The 22,040-nt window shown below is 37.1% G+C and overlaps 1 protein-coding gene across 6 annotated transcripts in view; it reads left to right on the forward strand.

Annotated features, from left to right (window-relative positions):
- The window catches only part of POLI (DNA polymerase iota), a 46,128-nt gene that overhangs the window by 20,651 nt on the left and 3,437 nt on the right, over window positions 1-22,040 (forward strand). For 4 of the 6 annotated variants that reach the window (XM_019464019.2, XM_019464018.2, XM_053902736.1 and 1 more), the window contains 2 exons: window positions 4,807-5,012; window positions 7,195-8,279. The exons of 1 other annotated variant lie outside the window; for it this stretch is intronic. In XM_019464019.2, coding sequence (XP_019319564.2) covers window positions 4,807-5,012; window positions 7,195-8,010 — 1,022 coding nt within the window. In that variant the 3' untranslated portion in view covers window positions 8,011-8,279. Of the gene's footprint in view, window positions 1-4,806; window positions 5,013-7,194; window positions 8,280-22,040 lie in introns of those variants that run through there. One more of the 6 variants, XM_053902737.1, reaches the window with a different exon arrangement.

A 22,040-nucleotide genomic window follows, 5' to 3' on the forward strand; every position in this document is an offset into this window, starting at 1 on the left:
CATTCTTTTGTATATGGATATCCAGTTGTTCCAACAGAATTTGTTAAATAGACTCCTCTTTCTCTCTTGAATTGCCATGGCACCTTTGTTAAAAACTAACTGACAACAGAAGTGTTTCTTTCTTTATATGCTTAGTCCATTGATTTATATGGTTATCCTTCTACCAGTGCTACCCTGATACTTTGTTGTAAGTTTTGAAATTAAGTAGTGTAAGTTCTCCAGCTTTGTTCTTTTTTGAAATTCTTTTGGCTATACATGATCCTGGGCTTTTGTTTGTGGGAAGATTTTAAAATAGGAATTTGATTTGTGTATTTGTTTTAAGTTTATTCAAATTTTGTATTTATTTTGAGTCAGTTTTAGTAATTTTTAATCTTACAGGAATGTATCCATTTCATCCAAGTTGTCTAATTTGTTGGCATGAAGTTGTCAGTATTCTTTTATTATCCTTCTAATTTTTGTAGGATCTATAGTGATGTCTCCTCTTTCATTCCTGATTTTGGTGATTCACGTATTCTCTTTTTTTCTTTATCATTCTAGCAAAGGTTTATCTGAGTGAGGCCTTATTCAGGTTTTATTTGTCTTTTCTAAGATCCAACTTTTGGTATCATTGATTTCTGTGTTGTTTTTCTACTTTCTATTTCATGTATTTTTGCCCTGTCTTTGTTATTGCCTTCTTTTTTCTTGCTTTAAGTTTAATTTGCCTTTTCCCCTCTGGTTTCTTAAGATGGAAGCTTACATTATTTATTTTATACAGCTTTATTTTCTAATAATTCAAGTTTAAAATTATACATTTCCTTTTAGTAGTGCTTTAGCTTCATTCCATAATTTTTGTTGTATTTCCTTTTCATTAAGGTCAAAATTACTTCTAATATCCTTGTGATTTCTTCTTTGACCCCAATCTTGTTTAGAAATTTGTTTAATTTCCAAGTATTTGATGGTTTCCCAAATTTCATTCTGTTGTTGATTTCTACTTTAATTTCATATTGATCAGAGAACATATTTTGAGTATTTTCAGTCTGTTCAGATTTATTGAGTCTAATTTTATTGCCTAGCATATGGTCTGTCCTGGAAAATGCACCATTTATGTTTGAAATGAAGAGTTGAGCAACACTATCAAACCATTCTCTGTAACTAAAATGTATGGAAAACTCTACCAACGCAGCATTTTTGAATGACAATTTGTCCGGATATATAATTCTTGACAGTTTTTCCTTCCATACTGTGAATATACTATTCTCTTGTCTTCTGGTTTCCATTATTTATGGTGAGAAAAGAGTTTTCTATTAATAGTGTTATCAGTCTCCTTCCAATCAAGAGAGAAAAACCACACAAAAATTTGCATAGAGAAAGTTTCACAAAATTATTAAACCATGATGGGGAGTGACTCTAAAGGTATAAAGAGAACTCTTTTTTTGTTTGTTTTTTAATGTTTGTTTATTTATGGTAAGAAGGAGAGAGAGAGTGCACACATCGGGGAGGGGCAGAGAGAGAGGGAGGGAGAGAATCCCAAGCAGGCTCTGCACTGTCCTTTAAGAGGTACCCAAGGACTGAGGAAAAGTACTCAGGGAAGGACAAACTTGGAAAGGAGAGTCCCCCTACCCCTCAAGGAGAAGGTGTGGTTGCAGAACATTGGATGGTAGAGAAATCCTTTGAATTCCCTGGCCCAGAGCTGGTCCATAGTTACTGGGTGAGGAGAAAACCATCCTCTGATCTGTGGATAGCTGGTGGGCACACAGAAGGAGTTGGGATGGTGGGAGCTTGCTTACTGGTGAGGCAGTGCATGAGTTGGAGTATGCAGTGTTCATGTTGGGAGGGCTTCTGTTACCAACCTTTTAGGATGCAGGCAAGCTGAGGCTAGTGGCTACTTGTGCTGAAGCAATCTGTATTCTGCTAGTGCAAAGGTGGAAGGGATGGTGCCTGCATAGGAAGAGCTGGAGGAAGCAACCACCTAAGTCAAGGCAGTTAGGTGAGTGTGTAGAATGAGTTGGGGCACTTCCTGGTAGGTATGGTGTTTGAGTTGGTAGTGCCATGGTACATAGTCACTAAGCTCAGACTTGGGCTCGAGGTTGCTTAGGGACTGGGCATTCCACATGTGTGTGATATGGCAAGCACTGTTAGATGTGCCCACATGTACTACCAACAAACCAAGTAATGAATGGAAGCAAGAAAAATTAAATGGCAATACATCCAGGAAGAGAAGCTGCCTTTCTCCTTTAGTGGTCTTCTGGTGTTCTCTAATGACAAAACTTAGTATCCTATTCAATGTAGAAAATTTTAAAGAGTCTAAGCATTATCAGAGCAGGTACTGAAGGGTGAATTTGGAGCTGAGTTGTACTGCACTATAACAACAATTGTATTGTTATTCTCCTTCATGTGATGGGTCATTTGTGTCTTTGTTTTTCAGCAGTTTGACCATGATGTGTCTAAAAGTATGGAATCTTTGTGTTTTTCTTACTTGGGATTTATTGAGCTTCTTGATTCTGTAGATGAATTTTTTAATGAAATTTGCAGAATTTTAGGCTCTTATTTCTTCAAAAACTCTTTCTTGCCCTTTTTTCCCTCTCATCTCCTCTGCGATTCTCATTGTGAATATGTTGATATGCTTGATAGTGTCCTACAGATATGTGCAATTCTGTTCATTTTTTCTTCAGTCTTTTTTCTCTCCTTTTTCAGATTGGATTTCTTTTTTTTTTTTTTTTAAGATTTTTATTTTTTGAAGTAATTTCTATACCCAATGTGGGGCTCAAACTTAGAACCCTAAAGTCAAGAGTCTCATGCTCTACTGAGGCAGCCAGGTACCCCAAGATTGGATAATTTCTATTGAGTTGCCTTCAAGTTCTCTTGATTCAGCTATCCAAACCACTGTTGCCCATCTAGTGATTTTATTTGTTTTGATTACTGTAATTTTAACTCTAGATTTGCTATTCGCTTTATTTGTGTGTTTGATTCTGTTTCCTTATGAGATTCTCCTTTCTTGGTAGTCTATCATATTTTACTTTAATTCCTTAAAATAGATTTCTTTAATTCTTTGAACATGTCCATGGTAGCAGCTTTGAAGTCTGCTAAATCCAACTCAAAGTCAATTTCTATCGACTGCTTTTTCCTCCTGACTAGATCACACTCCTGTTTCTTTATGTATTATAATATTTTGTTTGAAAAATGGACATTTCAGATAATGGGTTTTAGCAACTCTAGATTTGGATTTTTTTTCCTGTGGGCTCCCCGCCCCCCCCCCCCCCGCCTTTTTCTTTTCTAACTTGTCTGAACTTAAGCCACAGAATCTACCTCCCCTGTGATTTGTAGCCTCTGATTTCTCTGCTTAGCTTTCTTTTTTTTTTTAATTTAAATTAAAAAAATTTATTTTGGCTTCTAGGCTACCCCTGTGTCTACATAGTTTAGTAGTTAGCCAACGACTGGTCAAAGCTTTTGCCTGAATGCTAGAGCCTGAAAGGCTTCTACCTTCTGTCAGTAGATAAGTGCATGGGTTGGAGAGCACTTTACAAAATTAAGCCATTTTCAGGGTGCTGGGGTTGCTCAGTTGTTTGAACATCTGACTTGATTTCAGCGTAGGTCGTGATCCCAGGGTCATAGGATGGAGCTCTGCGCTGAGCATGGAACCTGTTTGGGATTCTCTCTCTCTCTCTCTCTCTCTCTCTCTCTCTCTCTCTCCCCCCCCCCCCCCCCCCCCCGCTGCCCCTCTCCCCAGCTTATGCCCTCTCTCTTTCTCTCTCTAAAATTAAAAAAAAAGAAAAAAAAAGTGAGGCCATTTTCAGCTCTACCTTAGGGGCTTTTATTTTCTGTAGCCCACTTGCATGTTCCGTGTATGTTGGTTGCCATTCTGTTCAGTCCCATGTGGAGAGCTTGGGCCTTCTCTGGCCTCGCCTTCATGTGCATGCAGTCTCCCAGTCGGCTGGGTTGGGAGGAGAGCTTATCCAGTCCCTCTATGGCTCTCTCATTTCCAGATCTCCTGGGTAAATTTTTGTCTGGTCCACTGATGTTTTTGCTCATTCCAGTCACAACTACAACCTCAGGCTAGAGTGCTATGCAGTTTCCCCATTTGTTTCCTACCAGGTTTATTCACTTCACTGGGCTTCTGCCTCTGCCTCAAATCAAGTCTGTCCTTTCTGGCAACAGAGCTGCTGGCTTTCACAGCCAGCCTCACCTGGCAGGATTGCTGCGTGAAGATATGAACAATCCCAGCCAGTAAGGTTGCTGTCTCGTACTTTCTTATCTAAGTTCTCAATTCATTTGCCTTTCATTCATTTCCAGACCCTCAAAATGGCTGTTTTGGGGAGTTTTGTTCAGTTTTGTTTCTCCAGTTTTTTTAATTAGAGGGAGAAAAAGCATGGTGGGGGCGGGTGGAGAGAGAGAGAGACAGACAAAGAGAGAGAGAGAGAGAGAATCCAAAGCAGGCTCTGCATTGTCAACCTAGAGCCCGATGCTGGGCTTGAATTCACGAACCTTGAGATCATGACCAGATCCGACGTCGGGCACTCAACTAACTCAGCCACCCAGCCACCCAATTTTGTTAAGTTTTATTACGATTTTATGGGGAAATTTTCTTACCTCATGACACTTCCATAACCAGAAGTCCTGTATTTCAAATCTTTTGAAAACTTTAACTCATTTGGCATTTTGTCTTAGTGTTTAGGTTGGCTCAGTTTAGTATATAATGTCAAGGTGTTTTCAATGATATCTATTTAAGATTTTAACTTTTTAATTGAAGCAGTATACATTAGATTAAGCTTTTAATATTGATTACGATACAGTGTGCTTAGATATTGTCTTGTCAAACATTTTATTTAGGAAATTATGATGTGATGACTCCAATGGTTGATATACTTATGAAACTTTTTCGAAATATGGTGAATGTGAAGATGCCATTTCATCTTACCCTTTTAAGTGTGTGCCTCTGCAACCTTAAAGCATTAACTACTGCTAAGAAAGGGACTATTGATTATTATTTAACACCATCATTATCGACAACTTCCCGCTCTGGCAAGCGCAGTTTTGTGAGTACACTGTTTGATTTGTGTGGTTAAGTTACAAATCTAAGTTTGTGTTCCATGGATACAATTTAGAAATTCCTCCAGATAATATTGTTCAAATGACTTACTCGTATATTGTACCCATTACATGAGCATCACTGGATAAAAGAGAAAACCACTATGGAGGTTCCTTGTTTTGGGAGTGTTAACTTCCAAAAGTTTGGAGCAACCTTTCTCCAAAAACTGCACTACGGATAGCCATAAGGAACTAATAGCAACAGTCTGTCATCATGAAAGACTTAACAGAAAATCGCAAGATTCTACTGATGAGAAAATTACCTTTCCTTTTGACATTGATCTTGAAATTTTCTATGAACTACCAGAAGAGGTACAAAAAGAGGAATATGATGATTAGCTAATATGTGAAAATATTTCCAGATATTGGCAATAAAAAAAAATTATACATAAGCTACCAGTGTCCCCCCAATGTTTTGCTAAAGTATTTACATTTTCTTCGTTTTAAAATTATATTAAATTTTGATAGCAAGATTGATATAATACAACTACTGATTCTACAGTTGTAGAAATTAAGAGTGTGGCAGTAGAGAAGCAGAGGCCAGTCATATTTTCAGGTGACTAAAAACAAAAGCCTATATATACGGCCATTTAGCACACCTCTAGTTACTAAATATGGGATGTTTTAGAAAATAATCATATTTTACTAAATTGTTCTTGCTTATAGTTAACTGTTAATTTAAAATGATTTTATTATTTTCTTTGTTTTAATGTTTAATTAGTATAATTTCAGTAATATTTTCATTTACATTTAAGTTTAAAATGAGAACAGAATACTGTTACAGAAATAATGAATTAGTACCCTCTTCAAATTACTTTTTTCCTGTGGCCCTTTTATTCTCTTTATTAACTGAAATTTAAGGAGGTATTTACTTTTTGCTTCTTTAAAAAAATTTGTTTTTAATGTTTATTTTTCAGAGACAGAGTGTGAGTGGGGGAGGGGCAGAGAGAGAGAGAAAGCACAGAATCTGAAGAGGCTCCAGGCTCTGAGCTGTTGGCACAGGGCCCGACGTGGGGCTCGAACTCACAAGCCGTGAGATCGTGACCTGAGCTGAAGTTGGATGCTTAACCGACTGAGCCACCCAGGCGCCCCTGTTTTTTACTTCTTAATCTGTAGAATCAGAATTGTAAGACTTTAATTTATAGTGGTAGTAGGTAAATATAAGTGGAATACAGTAAATATAGTGTGCCAGATCTCTTCCTTTACTATTTTGTTGTATTGATGTTTCCTGAGTTATATTTGACTGTGAATACATTTTCATGGTGCTCAAAACTGGAGGGAAAATTTAAGTGAAAAACTTTACATAGAAAAATTATGCAAATTAGGGGCACCCGGGTGACTCATTGGTTATCCAACTTTGGCTCAGGTCATGATCTTGCCATTCATGGGTTCTAGCCCTGCATTGGGCTCTGTGTTGACAGCTCAGAACCTGAAACCTGCTTTGGATTCTGTGTGTCCTCTCTGCCCCTCCCCTGCTTGTACTGTCTCTCTCTCTCAAAAATAAATATTAAAAAAAAAAAAAACTTAAAAATTTAAAGACAAATTATGCAAATTAGAGCTGAAGATGTTTTTTGAATTTTTATGTAAATGTAAACAGTGTTAACATTTTAATACTGACATTGGATTTTTATCATAGAAAATTTTTTTTTTCTTTCTGTTAAACGTTACACTTCAGAATAGGGATTGTATGAAAACCAGTCCTTGTTTCTTTCTTTCTTTCTTTCTTTCTTTCTTTCTTTCTTTCTTTCTTTCTTTCATTTATTTATGAATGATACTCTTAGGTGAATCATTTATTTTCTAGGCCATCATTCCTTTATCCACAGAATTGGAAATGTGAAAACACGATTGTTAAGATCCTTTCCAAGTTTCCAAACACATACCTATCTTCTGGCTCAATGCTATCTAGGAAGGAAACCTCTCCCTAGAATAGTGAATAAAAATGCACACAATAGTGTGACTAATTATGGTGGATTTATCATCTCTAGTTGTTTGGAACTGGCCAAAAGAATTGAAATTATTGAGTAGGATAGAAACATGTTGGTCAGATAATGGCTATAGTCATGCTTCAGCAGTATGAATATTTAAAAGATACCAGACATCTTAAACTACTGTGTTATCCTTGTGTTCTAGAAAATGAAAGACACTCATGTGGAAGATTTTTCCAAAGACAAAGAAACAAGTTGGGATTTTCTACCATCTGGAAGAATTGAAAGTACAAGAACTGGGGAAGCTCCAGTAGATACTACACATTTTTCTAAAGAAAAAGACACTGATGAATTCCCACTCTGGTCACTTTCTGAAGGTATTGACCAAGAAGTCTTTAAGGAACTTCCAGTAGATATTCAAGAAGAAATCCTTTCTGGAAAATCTGGAGAAAAACTTGAAGGCAAAGAAAGTTTGAGTTGTCCATTACATGCTTCTAGAGGAGTATTATCTTTCTTTTCTACAAAACAAATGAAAGATAGTCCCTTAAATCCTAAAGATCATTTATCCAGTAGCAAACAGATGTCTTCTTCCTGTGAACCAGGAACATCAGGTTTAAGTAGCAGTAGTTGCTCTTCTCCGTCTAGCCAAAAGGATTATTCACATTATTTAGACAGTAGATTAAAAGATGAACAAATGAGCCAAGGACCTAAAGAATCTCAAGGATTTCATTTTTCACATACAAACCCCGCTGTATCTATTTTCCATTCATTTCCAAATTTGCAGAGTGAGCAACTTTTCTCCACAAACCGCACTACAGATAGCCATAAGGAACCACTAGCAACAGTCTCTCATCATGAAGGACTTCCAGAAAATAGAGAGCAAGATTCTACTGATGAGAAAATTACCTTTCCTTCTGACATTGATCCTGAAGTTTTCTATGAACTACCAGAAGAGGTACAAAAAGAGCTGTTGGCACACTGGAAGAGAACAGGATCAGATTTCCACGTTGTACATAAATAAGCATGTTCAGAAAAAAGGTCTAGAAAGCAAAGGAAAGGCCATTGTTCTCCGATCTGGCAGTTTATTAAGCTCCTCTAAATTAAACACTAATAGATATTCAATAATGTAGAAATCTAATATAAGATGTTCCAGATAAAAGCAAGTGTAGTAATGGGAAGTAAATTCTGGCACAAAACATAAAAATATTTATAACAGAAATAATGTAAAATGACCTTCTTATTTCTAAAGCTATTTTATATTGCTTTTCAATAAAAAGAGTATCATGGTTAGTACATTTCCCATAAATTAAGGGGTGGGGTGGGAGATATATGTACCTATATGTAAAAAATAGGCTAGCTAAATCATTGCTATAATATAGCAAATAACATTTTTTTTCTGTGAAATAATGAAATGGCTCAAGAAATATAGCCCATTAGGAAACTTCCAAATAAGAAATTCTGCTGCTATCTATTAAAAAATCAGTTATCTTTGGCTGAAGTACTATGTACTGTTTAATAAGTTGATTTTTTTAAAAAATACCAAAGCAATGTATGTTCAGTTAATGCTTCTGTGTACGCTAGAACCTACTATATTGCCTAGCACATAGAAGGCACTCAAGAAATAATGAATGGTGTGGCAGGGGCCAGGTGGGAAGTTGGGCAGGGGAGTGTACATGTTGCAGAGAACTAGAAGGAACTCTTCATCCAGGTACATTAAGGGGAGGGTGGACCCCAAAAAGGCAGTATGATAGGTTTTTTAGAATGCTAGGTAATGGAAGAATTCATTTCCTTCTGGCTAGTCTTTCAAAAAAAAAAAAAATTTTTTTTTTTTAGTGTTTATTTTTGAGACAGAGAGAGACAGCATGAGCAGGGGAGGGGCAGAGAGAGAGGGAGACAGAATCTGAGGCAGGCCCCAGTCTCTGAGCTGTCAGCACAGAGCCCAATGTGGGGCTTGAGCTCAAGAACCGCAAGATCATGACCTGAGCAAAGTCGGACGCTTAACCAACCGACTGAGCCACCCACGCGCCCCTACTTCTGGCTAGTCTTTAGAGTTTTAAAGTAATGATTAGATGTTTTTGCATCTTCTTTTTGGAGATGAGACTATGGATGTCCTACCTACAGCAGATATATGCAGGCACTAAATTGATAGGTGTCAGTTTTTCCCATTCATTGCTTTCTCCTTTTGTCTGCAAGATTAAAAATTGGGTATATTAAGATTGTGGACATCCTGTAATTTGCAAGACATAAGGAAGTTTCTAGAACACACCAAAGTATACCTCAGCACTGATTTAGAAGAGGCCTGTTCTCAAGTTTATAACCTTTGCAGATATAATCTAAAGACAAAAATAAAGTACACAAATGTGAATAAAGAGTAGTGTAAAGGTGCTTTCTTCTAGGTAAGACATTTTAGGTTAGTTTTAGATTCCTTGAAATTTGAGAATTTCCTTACCAAGGATTTTTAACAGGGAGTTTAGGGTTATCAAAAACAACTTGGAGCAAAAACATCAAAAGGTACTCATAAGCAAATATTTAGTACTCTGCATCAAAGACTCTGGAATTTTCTACATGTAGTAGACAGGTAAGGTTGTTACATTGATAAAAAGAATATATATTTTTTTAGATAATCCATTTTTTTAAAAGTTTCTAATAATCCTTGTATTAGTTCAGCCAGAAATTATTAGACAGCTAGAAAGGTTTAAAAGAAAAAAAGGCTAAGAAGAGTAAAACACTCTTGGCCAGTTTAAAAAGAACGTAAAGTAATAGTTAAAAGTACACCTTCTGAAGAGAGAGAACGCAGGGGGTAAATCACAGCGTTGCTACATATTCTGTGACCTTTAGTTAGTCTTTCAGCATCTTTGTGCCTCCACGTTCTGAGTTTTTAGGTTATCTTTTATTTCCATCTCCTTTTAATCTTTTAGCTATTCTATATTCTTTTCTTAAACTGGCCAAAACTGTTTTACGCCCCTTTGGTGTTCTCCAGATTTACTCTAATGTTTGGAGATGTGAATTTCCTTTATTAATCTCAGTATGTGCTGGCTTCCTGTGTCTTTGACATCTGTTCTATAAAATTTTTGGCCACTGACTGATTGGACAAATGATGGCCTCTCTTACTCCACCCTTCATGTTTGTTAAAATTTCATCTTGTTTATCTGTGCTGCATTTTGGTTCATTTCCTCAACTTTGTCTCTTGTTCTTTAATTTGTTTTTCAGCATTGTCTGATCTACTGTTTAAAACACTAATGATGGGGGTGCCTGGATGGCTCAATTGGTTAAGCATCTGACTCTTGATTTCAGCTCAGGTCATGATCTCACGGTTCATTCCACACTGGCAGTGTGGAGTCTGCTTGGGATTCTTTCTCTCTCCCTCTCTCTCTGCCCCTGCCCCACTCGCTCTTGCTTTCTCTCTAAAATAAATAAATAAACTTAAAAAAAACCACTAATGATGGCTTTAATTTTAGTAATTATATTTTTCATTTGATTCTTTTTCTCATCTTCCTATTTATTCATTATAGTCTCATATCAGTCCATTTCTAATTTTTAAAAACTCAAAAATACTTTATATTTTTAATCATTTCAGTATTTTAAATCTTTTTAAGTCTAAGTTTTTGGATATTGTCATGTACCATTTTGGCCTGTTTCCTTGTGTGAGTGGCTGAGCTTAGTCTGTGGGAAGACAAAGGACCTAGATTGTGCTTGATTCCCTTCAGATTTGATTTGCATTTGCTTCCAGTGAGTCAGTATCAATCCCTTTGGCACCACAGTAGCCCCTTCAAGGTCCTTCCTGAATGCGGTTGTCTTAGTTTGTCTTATTTTCATCTCCCTGGCCTTGCTACTGTCCCAAGGTTTTGTCTTCAGAGGTGGATGGCAGGCTGCTGTCAGCATTTGCTGTCAGGGTAAACCCCACCTTTCAAATTTGCTTTTTGCCTGATGCTTCCTGATCCTTTCCTGCTTTTGTTTCAGCTCATTGTTTTCCTCCCTGTGATTGTAGGGGATTGAGGCCGGGACATTCTCCTTACATAGTTGAATGAACAATGAGTTAAAAGGTGTGTTTTCTCCAGAATCTAGCGTTTTGTATTGGGAGAACTGAAAGTATCTGTCCCACCAATAGTGCCAAAGTGCAAATCTATTTGGATTTATTTTTTCCATATTGTTTTGTGCTTTCTGTTTTTCTCTTTTCTGTGCTATGCTTTTTTCCCCATTCTTTCATCTTTTTGGATTGCTTGAATTTTTTATTATGTATTTTCCCTTGACTGATTTGAAATGTAAACATTCTAAGTACTCTTGATTACTCTTAAGAATTTAACATGCTTAACATCCCCAAATGGTAAATACATGTACCCTCTTTCCAAAAATCACAAAGTTGTTAAAATATGTTAATTCTGGTCAGATTCCTTTAGTATTTTATAGTTAATGTTTCGGTTTGCACACATGATTATCTTTTTTTTTTCCTGACCTTTTTTTCTTGCATATCAGAAATTCATTCCTGGGGCGCCTGGGTGGCTCAGTTCGTTGGGAGTCTGACTTTGGCTCACGTCATGATGTCACAGTTGATGGTTCAAGCCCTGCCTCGGGCTCTGTGCTGATAGAGCCTGGAGCCTGCTTCAAGTTCTTTATCTCCCTCTCTCTCTGCCCTACCTCTGCTCGTGCTCTCTCTCTCTCTCAAAACTAAATAAAAATGTCAAAAAAAAAAAAAAGAAAAAAAAAGAAATTCCTTCAAAGTAGAATTCACTTTATAAAATTATGTCTTTAGAACTGTGGATTTCAAGTTGACTTCTTTGGGCTGTTTTAAGATGTTCACTTTTATCTTTGGAAGTCTGTAGTTGTTATTATATGTCTAGCTATAGATTTCTTTTCATCATGTTTAGGATTTAGGTGCTTTCTGAATCTCAATTTATATCTTCATCAAATCTAGATTAATTTCAATATTTAAAAATATTGTGAAATCTACATACAGAAAATTACAGAAGTAAGTTAGTGGGTAATTTTTTTTTTAATGTTTATTTTTGAGAGAGAGACAGAGACAGAGCACGAGTGAGGGAGGGGCCGAGAAAAAGGGAGACACAGAATCCGAAGCAGGCTCCAGGCACCGAGCTGTCAGCACAGAGTCCAATGTGGGGTTCGAACTCATGAACCGCAAGATCATGACCTGAGCTGAAGTTGGACAACCAACCGACTGAGCCATCCAGGTGTCCCAGTTAGTGGGTAACTATAAGCAACAACTATGTAACTAGGTCGAGAAATAAAACGTATCAAGTGATCAGAAGTCCAGAGATTTTTTTTGTTTGTTTTTGGTTATGTAACTGAAATGAAGCAGTTTGCCGTAGGGGGTTCATCAAATTGAACACAACCCAAGGAAATGTTGAGAGCAAAGAACTTTTTATTGCTTGTTATAAGTGAGAAGACAGAGATAGCTCACAACTGTCTCACCATGCTGTTAGTACAGGAAGCTTTTATTCAGTGTAAGGGGTGGGAGCAAGGGAGATTGCACAGCCACTTTTGGTTCACTTGTGGATGCATATCATGTCAGGGGGCTAGTGCATACATCATATGTTCAAAAAATAGCAGAAAACTCTGCCCATAGAAGGAGATCGTAGCATTGTAATGAGCTGAATGTAATTTCAGGACAACTCAGGAGGGCTTTTGTGCTGGTCCTCAGCTCCAATCCAGCTCAAACTAGCTCAGATGAGGAGCTATCAGGTGAGACACACCTAGCAAGGGGCTATCAGGTAAAACACCTAGTTAAGCTTCTCCTTGGCTGGAACCTTTGGTTCTGCAAAACAAAACCCAGTAATCCAGGCTTTTGTCCCTTCCCACCTGCCTTCTGCTGATGGCTTTCAGCCTCCTTCTTAGAGTGACTTTCATTTGCATCCTAGCTAACAGTTGTTTTCTTTTTAAATTTTGATATAATTGACATATTCCAGATGTACAGTATAATTTTTCGATATTTCTATTACAAAATGATCACCACAGTAAGTCTAGCATCTGTCACCTATTCATAGTTACTTTTTTTTTTTTTTTTTGCCTTGTAATGAGAACTTTTAAGATCTAAGGAAGTCCAGAGTTTTTCTTGGGGTTTCATCATGTAGGGAGGGTTTGGTAAATCATTGACTCTGTGGTTAAACTCCCATCTCCAGTTCCCCAGGCTTCTACCTTCCCTGGATGTCAGGATGGTGCAAAGTCTCACCATTTTAATCATGTGGTTGGTATTTCTGTTGTGGGCTACTGCCATCCTAAGTCTTCCTGTTGGCATAAGCTGTCCAGGGCCCCCCATGAGCCACCTCATTAGCATGCACCGTGATGAATAAGAGACACATTGTTTGGGATATTCTAAGATGTTTAGGAGCCCCATGCTAAGAACCCTGGACAATAACCAGATAAGTTCTACTGCAGACTATTTTGAAATAAGTTTTGAGATGTTTTATTGCTCCAAATGTGTCCTATCTTAGTAAATGTTCTGTGTGTACTTGAAAGGAATATGTATTTTGCTGCTGGATGGAATGTTGTATAAGTGTCAATTAAGTTTAGTTAGTGTTCAAGTCTTCTGGATCCTTACTGATTTTTTTTTTTTTTTTTTTTTTTTTGTATAGAGAGAAGAGTATTCAAATCTCCAACTATAAGTATAGATGTATCTTTTTCTCCTTGCTGTAGTATATCAATTTTTGCTTCATGTTATTTGAAGACACATTCAGGGATATTAAGTTCTGATGAATTGGGCCCTTTATTATTCTGAAATGACCTTTATCTCTGATAAATTCTTTGCTCTGAAAACCAGTTTCCTGATAAGAGCCACTATAGTTTTTAAAAAAATTGTTAGACTAGTGTCTTTTCTTATCCTTTTAACCTATTTGTATGTTTATGTAAAAAAATGAGGTTTTGGGGGTTACACAACAGATAGTTGGGTCTTTTTCATTCAGTCTGATATCTTTGCCTTTTAATTGAGGTTTTTGACTTTATATTAACATGACGACTGATGCAGTTTTGTGTAAATCTACCAGTCTGCTATTTATTTTCTACTTTTCCCCATGTGTTTGTTCCCTTTTCTTTCTCTTCAGACTTTTACTAGGATTGAGTATTTTTTTTTTTTTATCATTCTGTCTTTTATCTTCCTTATTGGCATATTAACTATATAACTCTTTGCTCTCTTAGTGGTTGTTTTAGGGTTGATACTATATATCTCTAACTACTACTTTATGTTTAGGGGCCTTACACCAATATACTTCTGTTTGTCCCCAACTGGCCCTTGTGCTATTGTTACTATACACTTGACTTCTCCATACCTTGTAACTCCATAACATATTTTTATTATTTTTATTTTTGCTTTATACAGTCAAGGGGAAAAAGGCTATTAAATATACCCACATTTCTGGTACTCTTCGTTTATTTGTGTAGATCTGTATTTCCATCTGGTATCTTTTATTTCTGCCTGATAGACTTTAACATATTTTTGTAGTACAAGTCTGCTGGGCATGGATTCTTTCAGCATTCTTATGGCTTATGTCAAGTTTTTATGTTACCTTTATATTTTTGAAGATAGTTTTGCTAAGTATAGAATTCTAATTTGACAGGCTTTTTTCTCCTCTTCTTTAAAGATGTTTTGTTCATGCCTTTTGATTTGGTATTATTTCCAAAATGAAGTCTGCTATTTTCATTGGTTCTTCTCTAAATAATATGTGGTTTTTTGGGGGGAGGAGGAGTAAGGGTCTGGTTGACTTTAAAGTTTTCTCTTTATAACTGGTTTTAAGAAATTTTATTATGATTTTCTTTGGTACAGTTTTATTCATGTTTGTTGTGTTTGGTATTTGTCAAGCTTCTGGAATCTGTTAACTTATAGTGTTTTATCAAATTTGGAAAAATTTCAGCCAGGGTTCCTTCAGATATTTTTATGTCCCCCACTTCTTCCTTGGGGACTTGAATAAGACATTTTCAGGGTGCTTCAAGTTGTCCCATAACTCACTGGTATTCAGTTCATTTTTTTTCAGCCTTTTTTTTTTTTCTGTCTCTCTGTTAACTCTTGAATAATTTTTATTGCTCTGCCTTCAAGTTCATGAATTATTTCTTCCATAATAATTAATCTGTTGTTATTTCTATTCAATCCAATTTTCATGTCAGATATTTTACTTCTTTGGATATCTGGTTTGGGTTGTTTAAAAAAAATTTTTTTTAATGTTTACTCATTTTTGAGAGGCAGAGAGAGACAGAGTGTGAGTGGGGGAGGGGGAGGGAGAGAGGGAGACACAAAATCTGAAGGAGGCTCCAGGCTGTGAGCTGTCAGCACAGAGCCCGAAACAGGACTCAGACTCACAGAGTGTGAGATCATAACCTGAGCTGAAGTTAGATGCTTAACTGACTGCCACTCAGGTGCCCTGATTTTGTGTTTTTTTTTTTATATCTTCCATGTCTCTACTTAATGTACTCAATTTCTAAAATTTGTGTAGATATTTAAGCAACAAGGTTTAATATAGTAAATTAGGGGGCGCCCGGGTGGCTCAGTCGGTTAAGTGGCCGACCTCGGCTCAGGTCATGATCTCACGGTCCATGAGTTCAAGCCCCGCGTCGGGCTCTGTGCTGACAGCTCAGAGCCTGGAGCCCGTTTCAGATTCTGTGTCTCCCTCTCTCTCTGACCCTCCCCTGCTCATGCTCTCTCTCTGTCTCAAAAATAAATAAACGTTAAAAAAAAAAATTAAAAAAAAATATAGTAAATTAGATGCCTGTAGAACCATTGAGTTGCTGAAGTAGTGGGTTCTGGGGTTGGCCTCCAGAAACACATCTGAGAACTAGGCAGAGCCAGTCTGCCAGATGAGTTGTCATTTGAAGCCATTGATGGAACTATGAATTCAAGGAGCTGGAATTACTGTGCTGTCACCACTGCCAGGGCTTGACATCTAGAAGGCTGGAGAATAGTTACCTGCAAGTGTGTCCCAGTAACCAGGGACAGGAAATCCAGAAGATACTGCTGCCTCTGTCATTGATGTACCCACCGTTTGGCACAAAAGAATCTAGCAGGTGGGTCCTTGCTGGCCAGCAGAAACAAACAAACAAACAAACCAAACAAATAGGAAAAATGGCCTCTGCCTCACTCAACTCCCAGAAGACTTCATCCAGTGGGTGTAACCTAACACATATCCAGAAGACCGGTGCAATCAACCCTGGGGATGCATGATTTATTTTTTATTTGTTTTTAGCTTTACATCCTCTTTAATTAGAAGCAAGGTAGAATGGAGTTGAACAAGCCAATACACAAAATCTGTCTAGTGTGTGTGTGTATAATTGAATTTTTAAATTAAAAATTTTTTAAAAAATATTTATTTATTTTAGACAGAGCATGAGTGGGGGAGGGGCAGAGAGAGAGGGAGACACAGAATCCGAAGCAGGCTCCAGGCTCTGAGCTGTCAGCACAGAGCCCGATGCAGGACTTGAACTCACAGGCTGCAAGATCATGACCTGAGCCGAAGTTGGACACTCAACCAACTGAGCCACCCAGGTGCCCCTATAATTAAATTTTTAAAAAGTGGGTTACAACAGTTTGTCTCACAGTGACAGTTTTTTTTATATCGTATTAAAGACTTGTATTGTGATAAAATTCAGCCTGCGGTTGATTTATCTGAACTAGATTTATGTGGATGCAGATCTATGAGGTAGAAAAACTTGAGAAGTCGATAGAATACTTAATCTTCAGATTTAGCCGGATTATAGTATTCTAGTTCAGTGTCATCAACTTTTTTGATGTATCAACCTAGCAATGAAAAGAATGAGTAGTCATACATTCCCAGTATCCGTATATTTAACAAGGGATGCACCAAAGTTTAGCTTTAGCCTTGGTTTTCAGCCAAGTTCAGTTATTTGGTTTTGGGGCTGTTAAATAATCAACTACTTTAACATCATTTGTGGCTTTAGGGAAATTGTGCATGAAACTACTACATGATTATATAGGTTGCCATCATATCTAATCATTGTTAATGATTCTAGTCATAAAAATAAGGCATCAGATTTATTGTTAGCATTCGAATATTCGATTTCAAGTATAAGTAGGCTTTCCAGATATAACCAAATAAAATCTCATGAGCTTCCTCCTGTAATTCCATCAAAGTATAAATTTGTAATTGTTATTGCAAAGTAAATTGTTGCAGTAATTGATGAATATGAAATCTATTAATTGTATGTAGAAAACAGTTATTTTCAAATTATTGAATAGGGAAGGCGATTGATAGGAGGTGTGTGTGTGTGTGTGTGTACGTGTGTACCATATTTGTTAGCCAGAAAACATGAAATCTTGCCATTTGTGAGAACATGGACAGACCTACAGAGTATTATGCCAAGTAAAATAAGTCAGGCAGAGAAAGACTAATACCGTACGATTTCATTTATATATGGAATCTAAGAAACAAAACAAGTAAACAGGCTCCGAGAAAACAGAACAAACTGGCGGTTGCCAGAGGGGAGGAAGTTGGGGAGTGTGTGAAATAAGTGAAGGAGATAAACTTCCAGTTATAAAATAAGTCACAGAGAGGAAAAGTACAGCATAGGGAATATAGTCAATATTATTACAATAATGTTGGGGACAGATGGTGACTGCTTTTATTGTGAGCACTGAGTAATATGTAGAACAATCAAATCATTATATTCTACATCTGAAACTAATATAACGTGTGTCAACTGTACTTCAATAATACTGTAAAAAATTGAATTAATATGGATATTGAGAGTGCAATCACTAACTTTATGATGAACATCCCCTCTTTTTGAGTCAGCAAAAAAATGTGTGGTTGTTTCGTGGCATTAATTTGGTAACAACTGCTACACAACTTGGTACTGAAGGTGGGAGCTGTACAACAAAATTGTAAATGATATGCTCTTGGCTCTTGGAGAGTAGCAAGTTGAGCAAACCGTTAGCTGAGGCTCGAATAATAGAAAACTACATTAAGCTGTTATGAAACATTAGATAAAACGGCTGTTTGTGCTATCTTAGAAAACAGGAAATAGGGGCACCTGGGTGGCTCAGTCGGTTAAGCTTCTGACTCTTGGTTTTGGCTCAGGTCATGATCTCAGAGTTTCATGAATTAGAGCCCCGTGTGGGGCTCTGCACTGGCAGTGAGGAGCCTGCTTGGGATTCTCCCTCTCTCCCTCTCTCTGCCTCTACCCTGCTTGCTCTGTGTCCGTCTCTCTCAAAATAAATAAACTTTAAAAAAAGAAAAAAGAAAAAAAATAAACCTGATGAACTTTGGCTTTGGGCAAGGAGGTCTCCAGGCAAAATGTGGAAAGTGCCACCTGGTGGCTTATGGCTGCATAGTCTAAAGTACTACTACACGAAAGAGGTGAACTTTAAAAAGAAAGAAGGAAAGGAGAAAGGAAGAAAAAAAGGGGAGAGAAAGAATAGAAAGAGAAAGGAAGGAAGGGAGAGAAAGAGAAGACAAAGAAAAAAGACAAAAGGAGCTGGTTAGGTTGCAAGCAGAATTATATATAAAGCCAGAGTTACTAAATTGGAAAATAAAACTGTTGTCTTATCTCCAGCCAGCTCAGCTAGCAAAGTCTTAAAGTAAGACATGAGCACACATCAAACATCAAATCAAGATTGTGACTATCAGATATATTTTTTATTCATATATATTTTTTAATTTTTTTATAATGTTTATTTTTAGTAATTTATTGTCAGGTAAGCTAACACACAATGTATACAGTGTAGTCTTGGCTTCCGAAGTAGATTCCCATGATTTATCATAACACCCAGTGTTCATCCCAACAAGTACCCTCCTCAATGCCCATCTCCATTCAGATGTTTTGATAATACAGTTCTGAGTTGAGTTTAAGGTGTTACTAAGTAGATCTCAAGTGGAAAATAGCTTAAGGGTGTCGTCCCACAGAAACCTGATCCAAAAAAGTAGCAGTGAGAAAATCTAAAGTGTATATTGATACCAGTTATAGATGTGGCTTTGGGATGTGTAAGGGACCCTAACCAGACAAGAAAGCTCAAAAGTTTTAAAGTGTTACTAGCGGGGCGCCTGGGTGGCTCAGTCAGTTGAGCGTCCAACTGCGGCTCAGGTCATGATCTCACAGTTTGTGAGTTCAAGCCCGCGTCAGGCTCTGTGCTGACAGCTCAGAGCCTGGAGCCTGCTTCAGATTCTGTGTCTCATTCTCTCTCTGCCCCTCTGCCACTCATGCTCAGTCTCCCTCTGTCTCTCAAAAATAAATAAATGTTAAAAAAATTAAAAAATAAAATAAAGTGTTACTAGCAAAAACACCAAATGCTTGGCCTAAATGATGATCATGCTATAAAAACATCACTTGGCCTTTGACTTTCTTTGGCATGAAGCAGCTTGAGAAAGTTACTCAGCAGCTAACAAGGATCACGTCTTCAGAAAGAATAAAGGAGACTGATGGGAAAAGAAGCACGTAGAGTAACCAAAGGCTGTGGGGAACAATGAGTCAGGGAGCAGCTCCCAGAGAGCAGTTAGAGATTGGGCTCCAGTCAGGGAACATTTCCGCATTGCCAGAACAGTAGGCCCAGTAGGGTATCGAAATGGTTAGGAACCAGAGACTTCATGCTTCCCTTTCTTCCCCCTTTCCAATGGAACTATTTATTGTGGTTATTCTGTTCCTTTTGAATTATGTGTGTGTGTGTGTGTGTGTTGAGGCAGGGGGCAGGTTACTTATCTTTTTAGTTCATAGATCTCTGGATCAAGAGGAGGTGCATCTGGATCTGACATGTATCATGAAATCCTAGACTTGAGGGCTGATGCTGTGATTGTATGAGACTCTGGGGGTCCTGGAATGAGTGAGTGTATTTTGCATGTGGAAGGAATGTGAATATCACCACTGTGGACTGTCAAAAATCAGTTGCATTAATGGTCTCATTTCCATTACCTTTTGACTTTACCATTTGACTCCTTTACCATTTGACTCTACAGTTGGAATAAAAGGCAGGTTCTAGGGGCACCTGAGTGGCTCAGTTGGTTGAGCGTCCGACTTCAGCTCAAGTCATGATCTCACAGTTCGAGTCCCGCATTGGACTTTGAGCTGACAGTGCAGAGCCTGCTTCAGATTTTGTCTCCCTCTCACTCTGCCCCTCCCCGTGCAAAATAAACAAACATTTTTTAAAAGGCAGGTTCTATTTCTTTGCTTATTGATTACAAGTTTGGCCATGTGACATACTTTGCTAATGGGATGTTAGACTTGAACAAACACGATGTTTCCATTTTCTTGGTTTGCCTTCATCATAAGAACATACCTGGTCTAGGCTGCTGGAGAATGAGACAAAGCATGCTCGGTGTCTCCAATTGTCCATCCTTTCTCAGATGACCCACAGCCAATTGCTGGTCATGTCAGGGAGCCCAGCTGATCCCAGTCTAAATTACCCATAGAGTTAACAGATAAAGTCAGTTGTTATATGCCCCTGAGGTTTTTTGATTATTATATATCCTTATTGTGGCAATTGGTAGTCATACAATAATTTATTATAATATACTGGATGAATCATCTTTATCACAAAGTATATGAAGAAAGTATCAGTGAAAAAAGTGGTAGTGAAAACTCATTTTCTTCTGACTCATTAAATCCTCAACAACCTTTAAATGGAGGATAAAAAAAACAATTTATTAAAATGATTATAGTAGATTGCCTCTCAAACCTGTACATTTTATTGTATCAAATATGTATAGTGTCTGCAGGTAGTCTAGTAACAATACTTTACCCTGCATTCTGTCAAACTCTAAAGCATTGACTTCTAAATTCTTTAAGCAAAATTGTAATAAATATTTTTGGATAAACTGCAGACTTATCCTATTATCATCATTTTATGATGATGATAATAGGACCTGGCTTTGATTTGGCCAAAAACTTATTATTTATTATTGAATAATTGACATATAATATTGTGTTAGCTTCAGCTGTAGAACAGTGATATATTTATATACGTTATGAAACAGTCACCACAATAAGTCTAGTTATCATCTGTCACCATACAGTTGTTACAATATCATTGACTACATTCCTTATACGGCAATTACATCTTCATGTCTTATTTATTTTATAATTGGGAGATTGTACCTGTTAATCCCCTTATTTTGTCCCCTCCCCCCCCCACTCTGGCAACCATCAATTTGTTCCCTGAATCTATGTGTCTGTTTCTGTGTTGTTTGTTAATTCATTTGTTTTGTTTTTTAGATTCTACACATAAGTGAAATCACGTGGCATTTGTCTTTCTCTGACTTCTTTCATTTAGCACAATAGCCCCTAGGTTCATCCATGTTGCTGCAAAAGCAGGATTTCATGTTTTGTTTAGTTTTTTCTTTCTTTCTTTTTTTTTTTGGTTGGGTAATATTCCACTAAGTAATCCTCCATTGTGTGTGTATATATATGCCACATCTTCTTTATCCATTTGTCTATTGATGGACATTTAGGAGGCTTCCATACCTTGGCTATTATTAAAAAAATGCTGCAATTGAACATAGGGCTGCTCATGTCTTTTCAAATTAGTGGTTTCATTTTCTTTGGAAAAATATTTAGAAGTGGAATTGCTGGACTGAATGATAGTTTTAATTTTTTGAGGAAGATCCATACTATTTTCCCTAGCGGCTGCACCAATTGGCATAAGGGTTCCCTTTTCTTCACATCCTCACCAACACTTGTTAGTGCAGAATTGTTAAGTTGCTTTTATTTTTGGATGATGATATTATCTTCAAACTTTTATATGGAATTTTTGTTATTATAGATGGTACCTTCCATAATTCCTAGCTATTTAAAGGTAACTGAGATGGTAAAACACCATAATCTATAGGGATAATGACAGGACAAGGAGAAGGAATCAAAGATATAGTACTTATTTCTTTGGTATTATTTACATTTTACCTTAAATAGGGTACAAGGTCATTAAATATATTATTTTCCTGTTTGTAAAGTGGGGAAAATAGTAAATTTTTTGCTTCCTGGTTTCAAAATCATCTTTCTTAGAATATATGTACTGTATTAAAATGTGTTATTTTAAGATTTGTGTGTTTATGGCATTGGTGTATGGCTAAAAGGCTCACAGTCCTGTGAAAGTACAATCTAAATTGGAAA

The sequence above is a fragment of the Panthera pardus genome, unplaced genomic scaffold (assembly GCF_024362965.1).
Source record: "Panthera pardus isolate Hobbes unplaced genomic scaffold, ASM2436296v1 HiC_scaffold_15, whole genome shotgun sequence".
NCBI classification, from domain to species: Eukaryota; Metazoa; Chordata; class Mammalia; order Carnivora; family Felidae; genus Panthera; species Panthera pardus.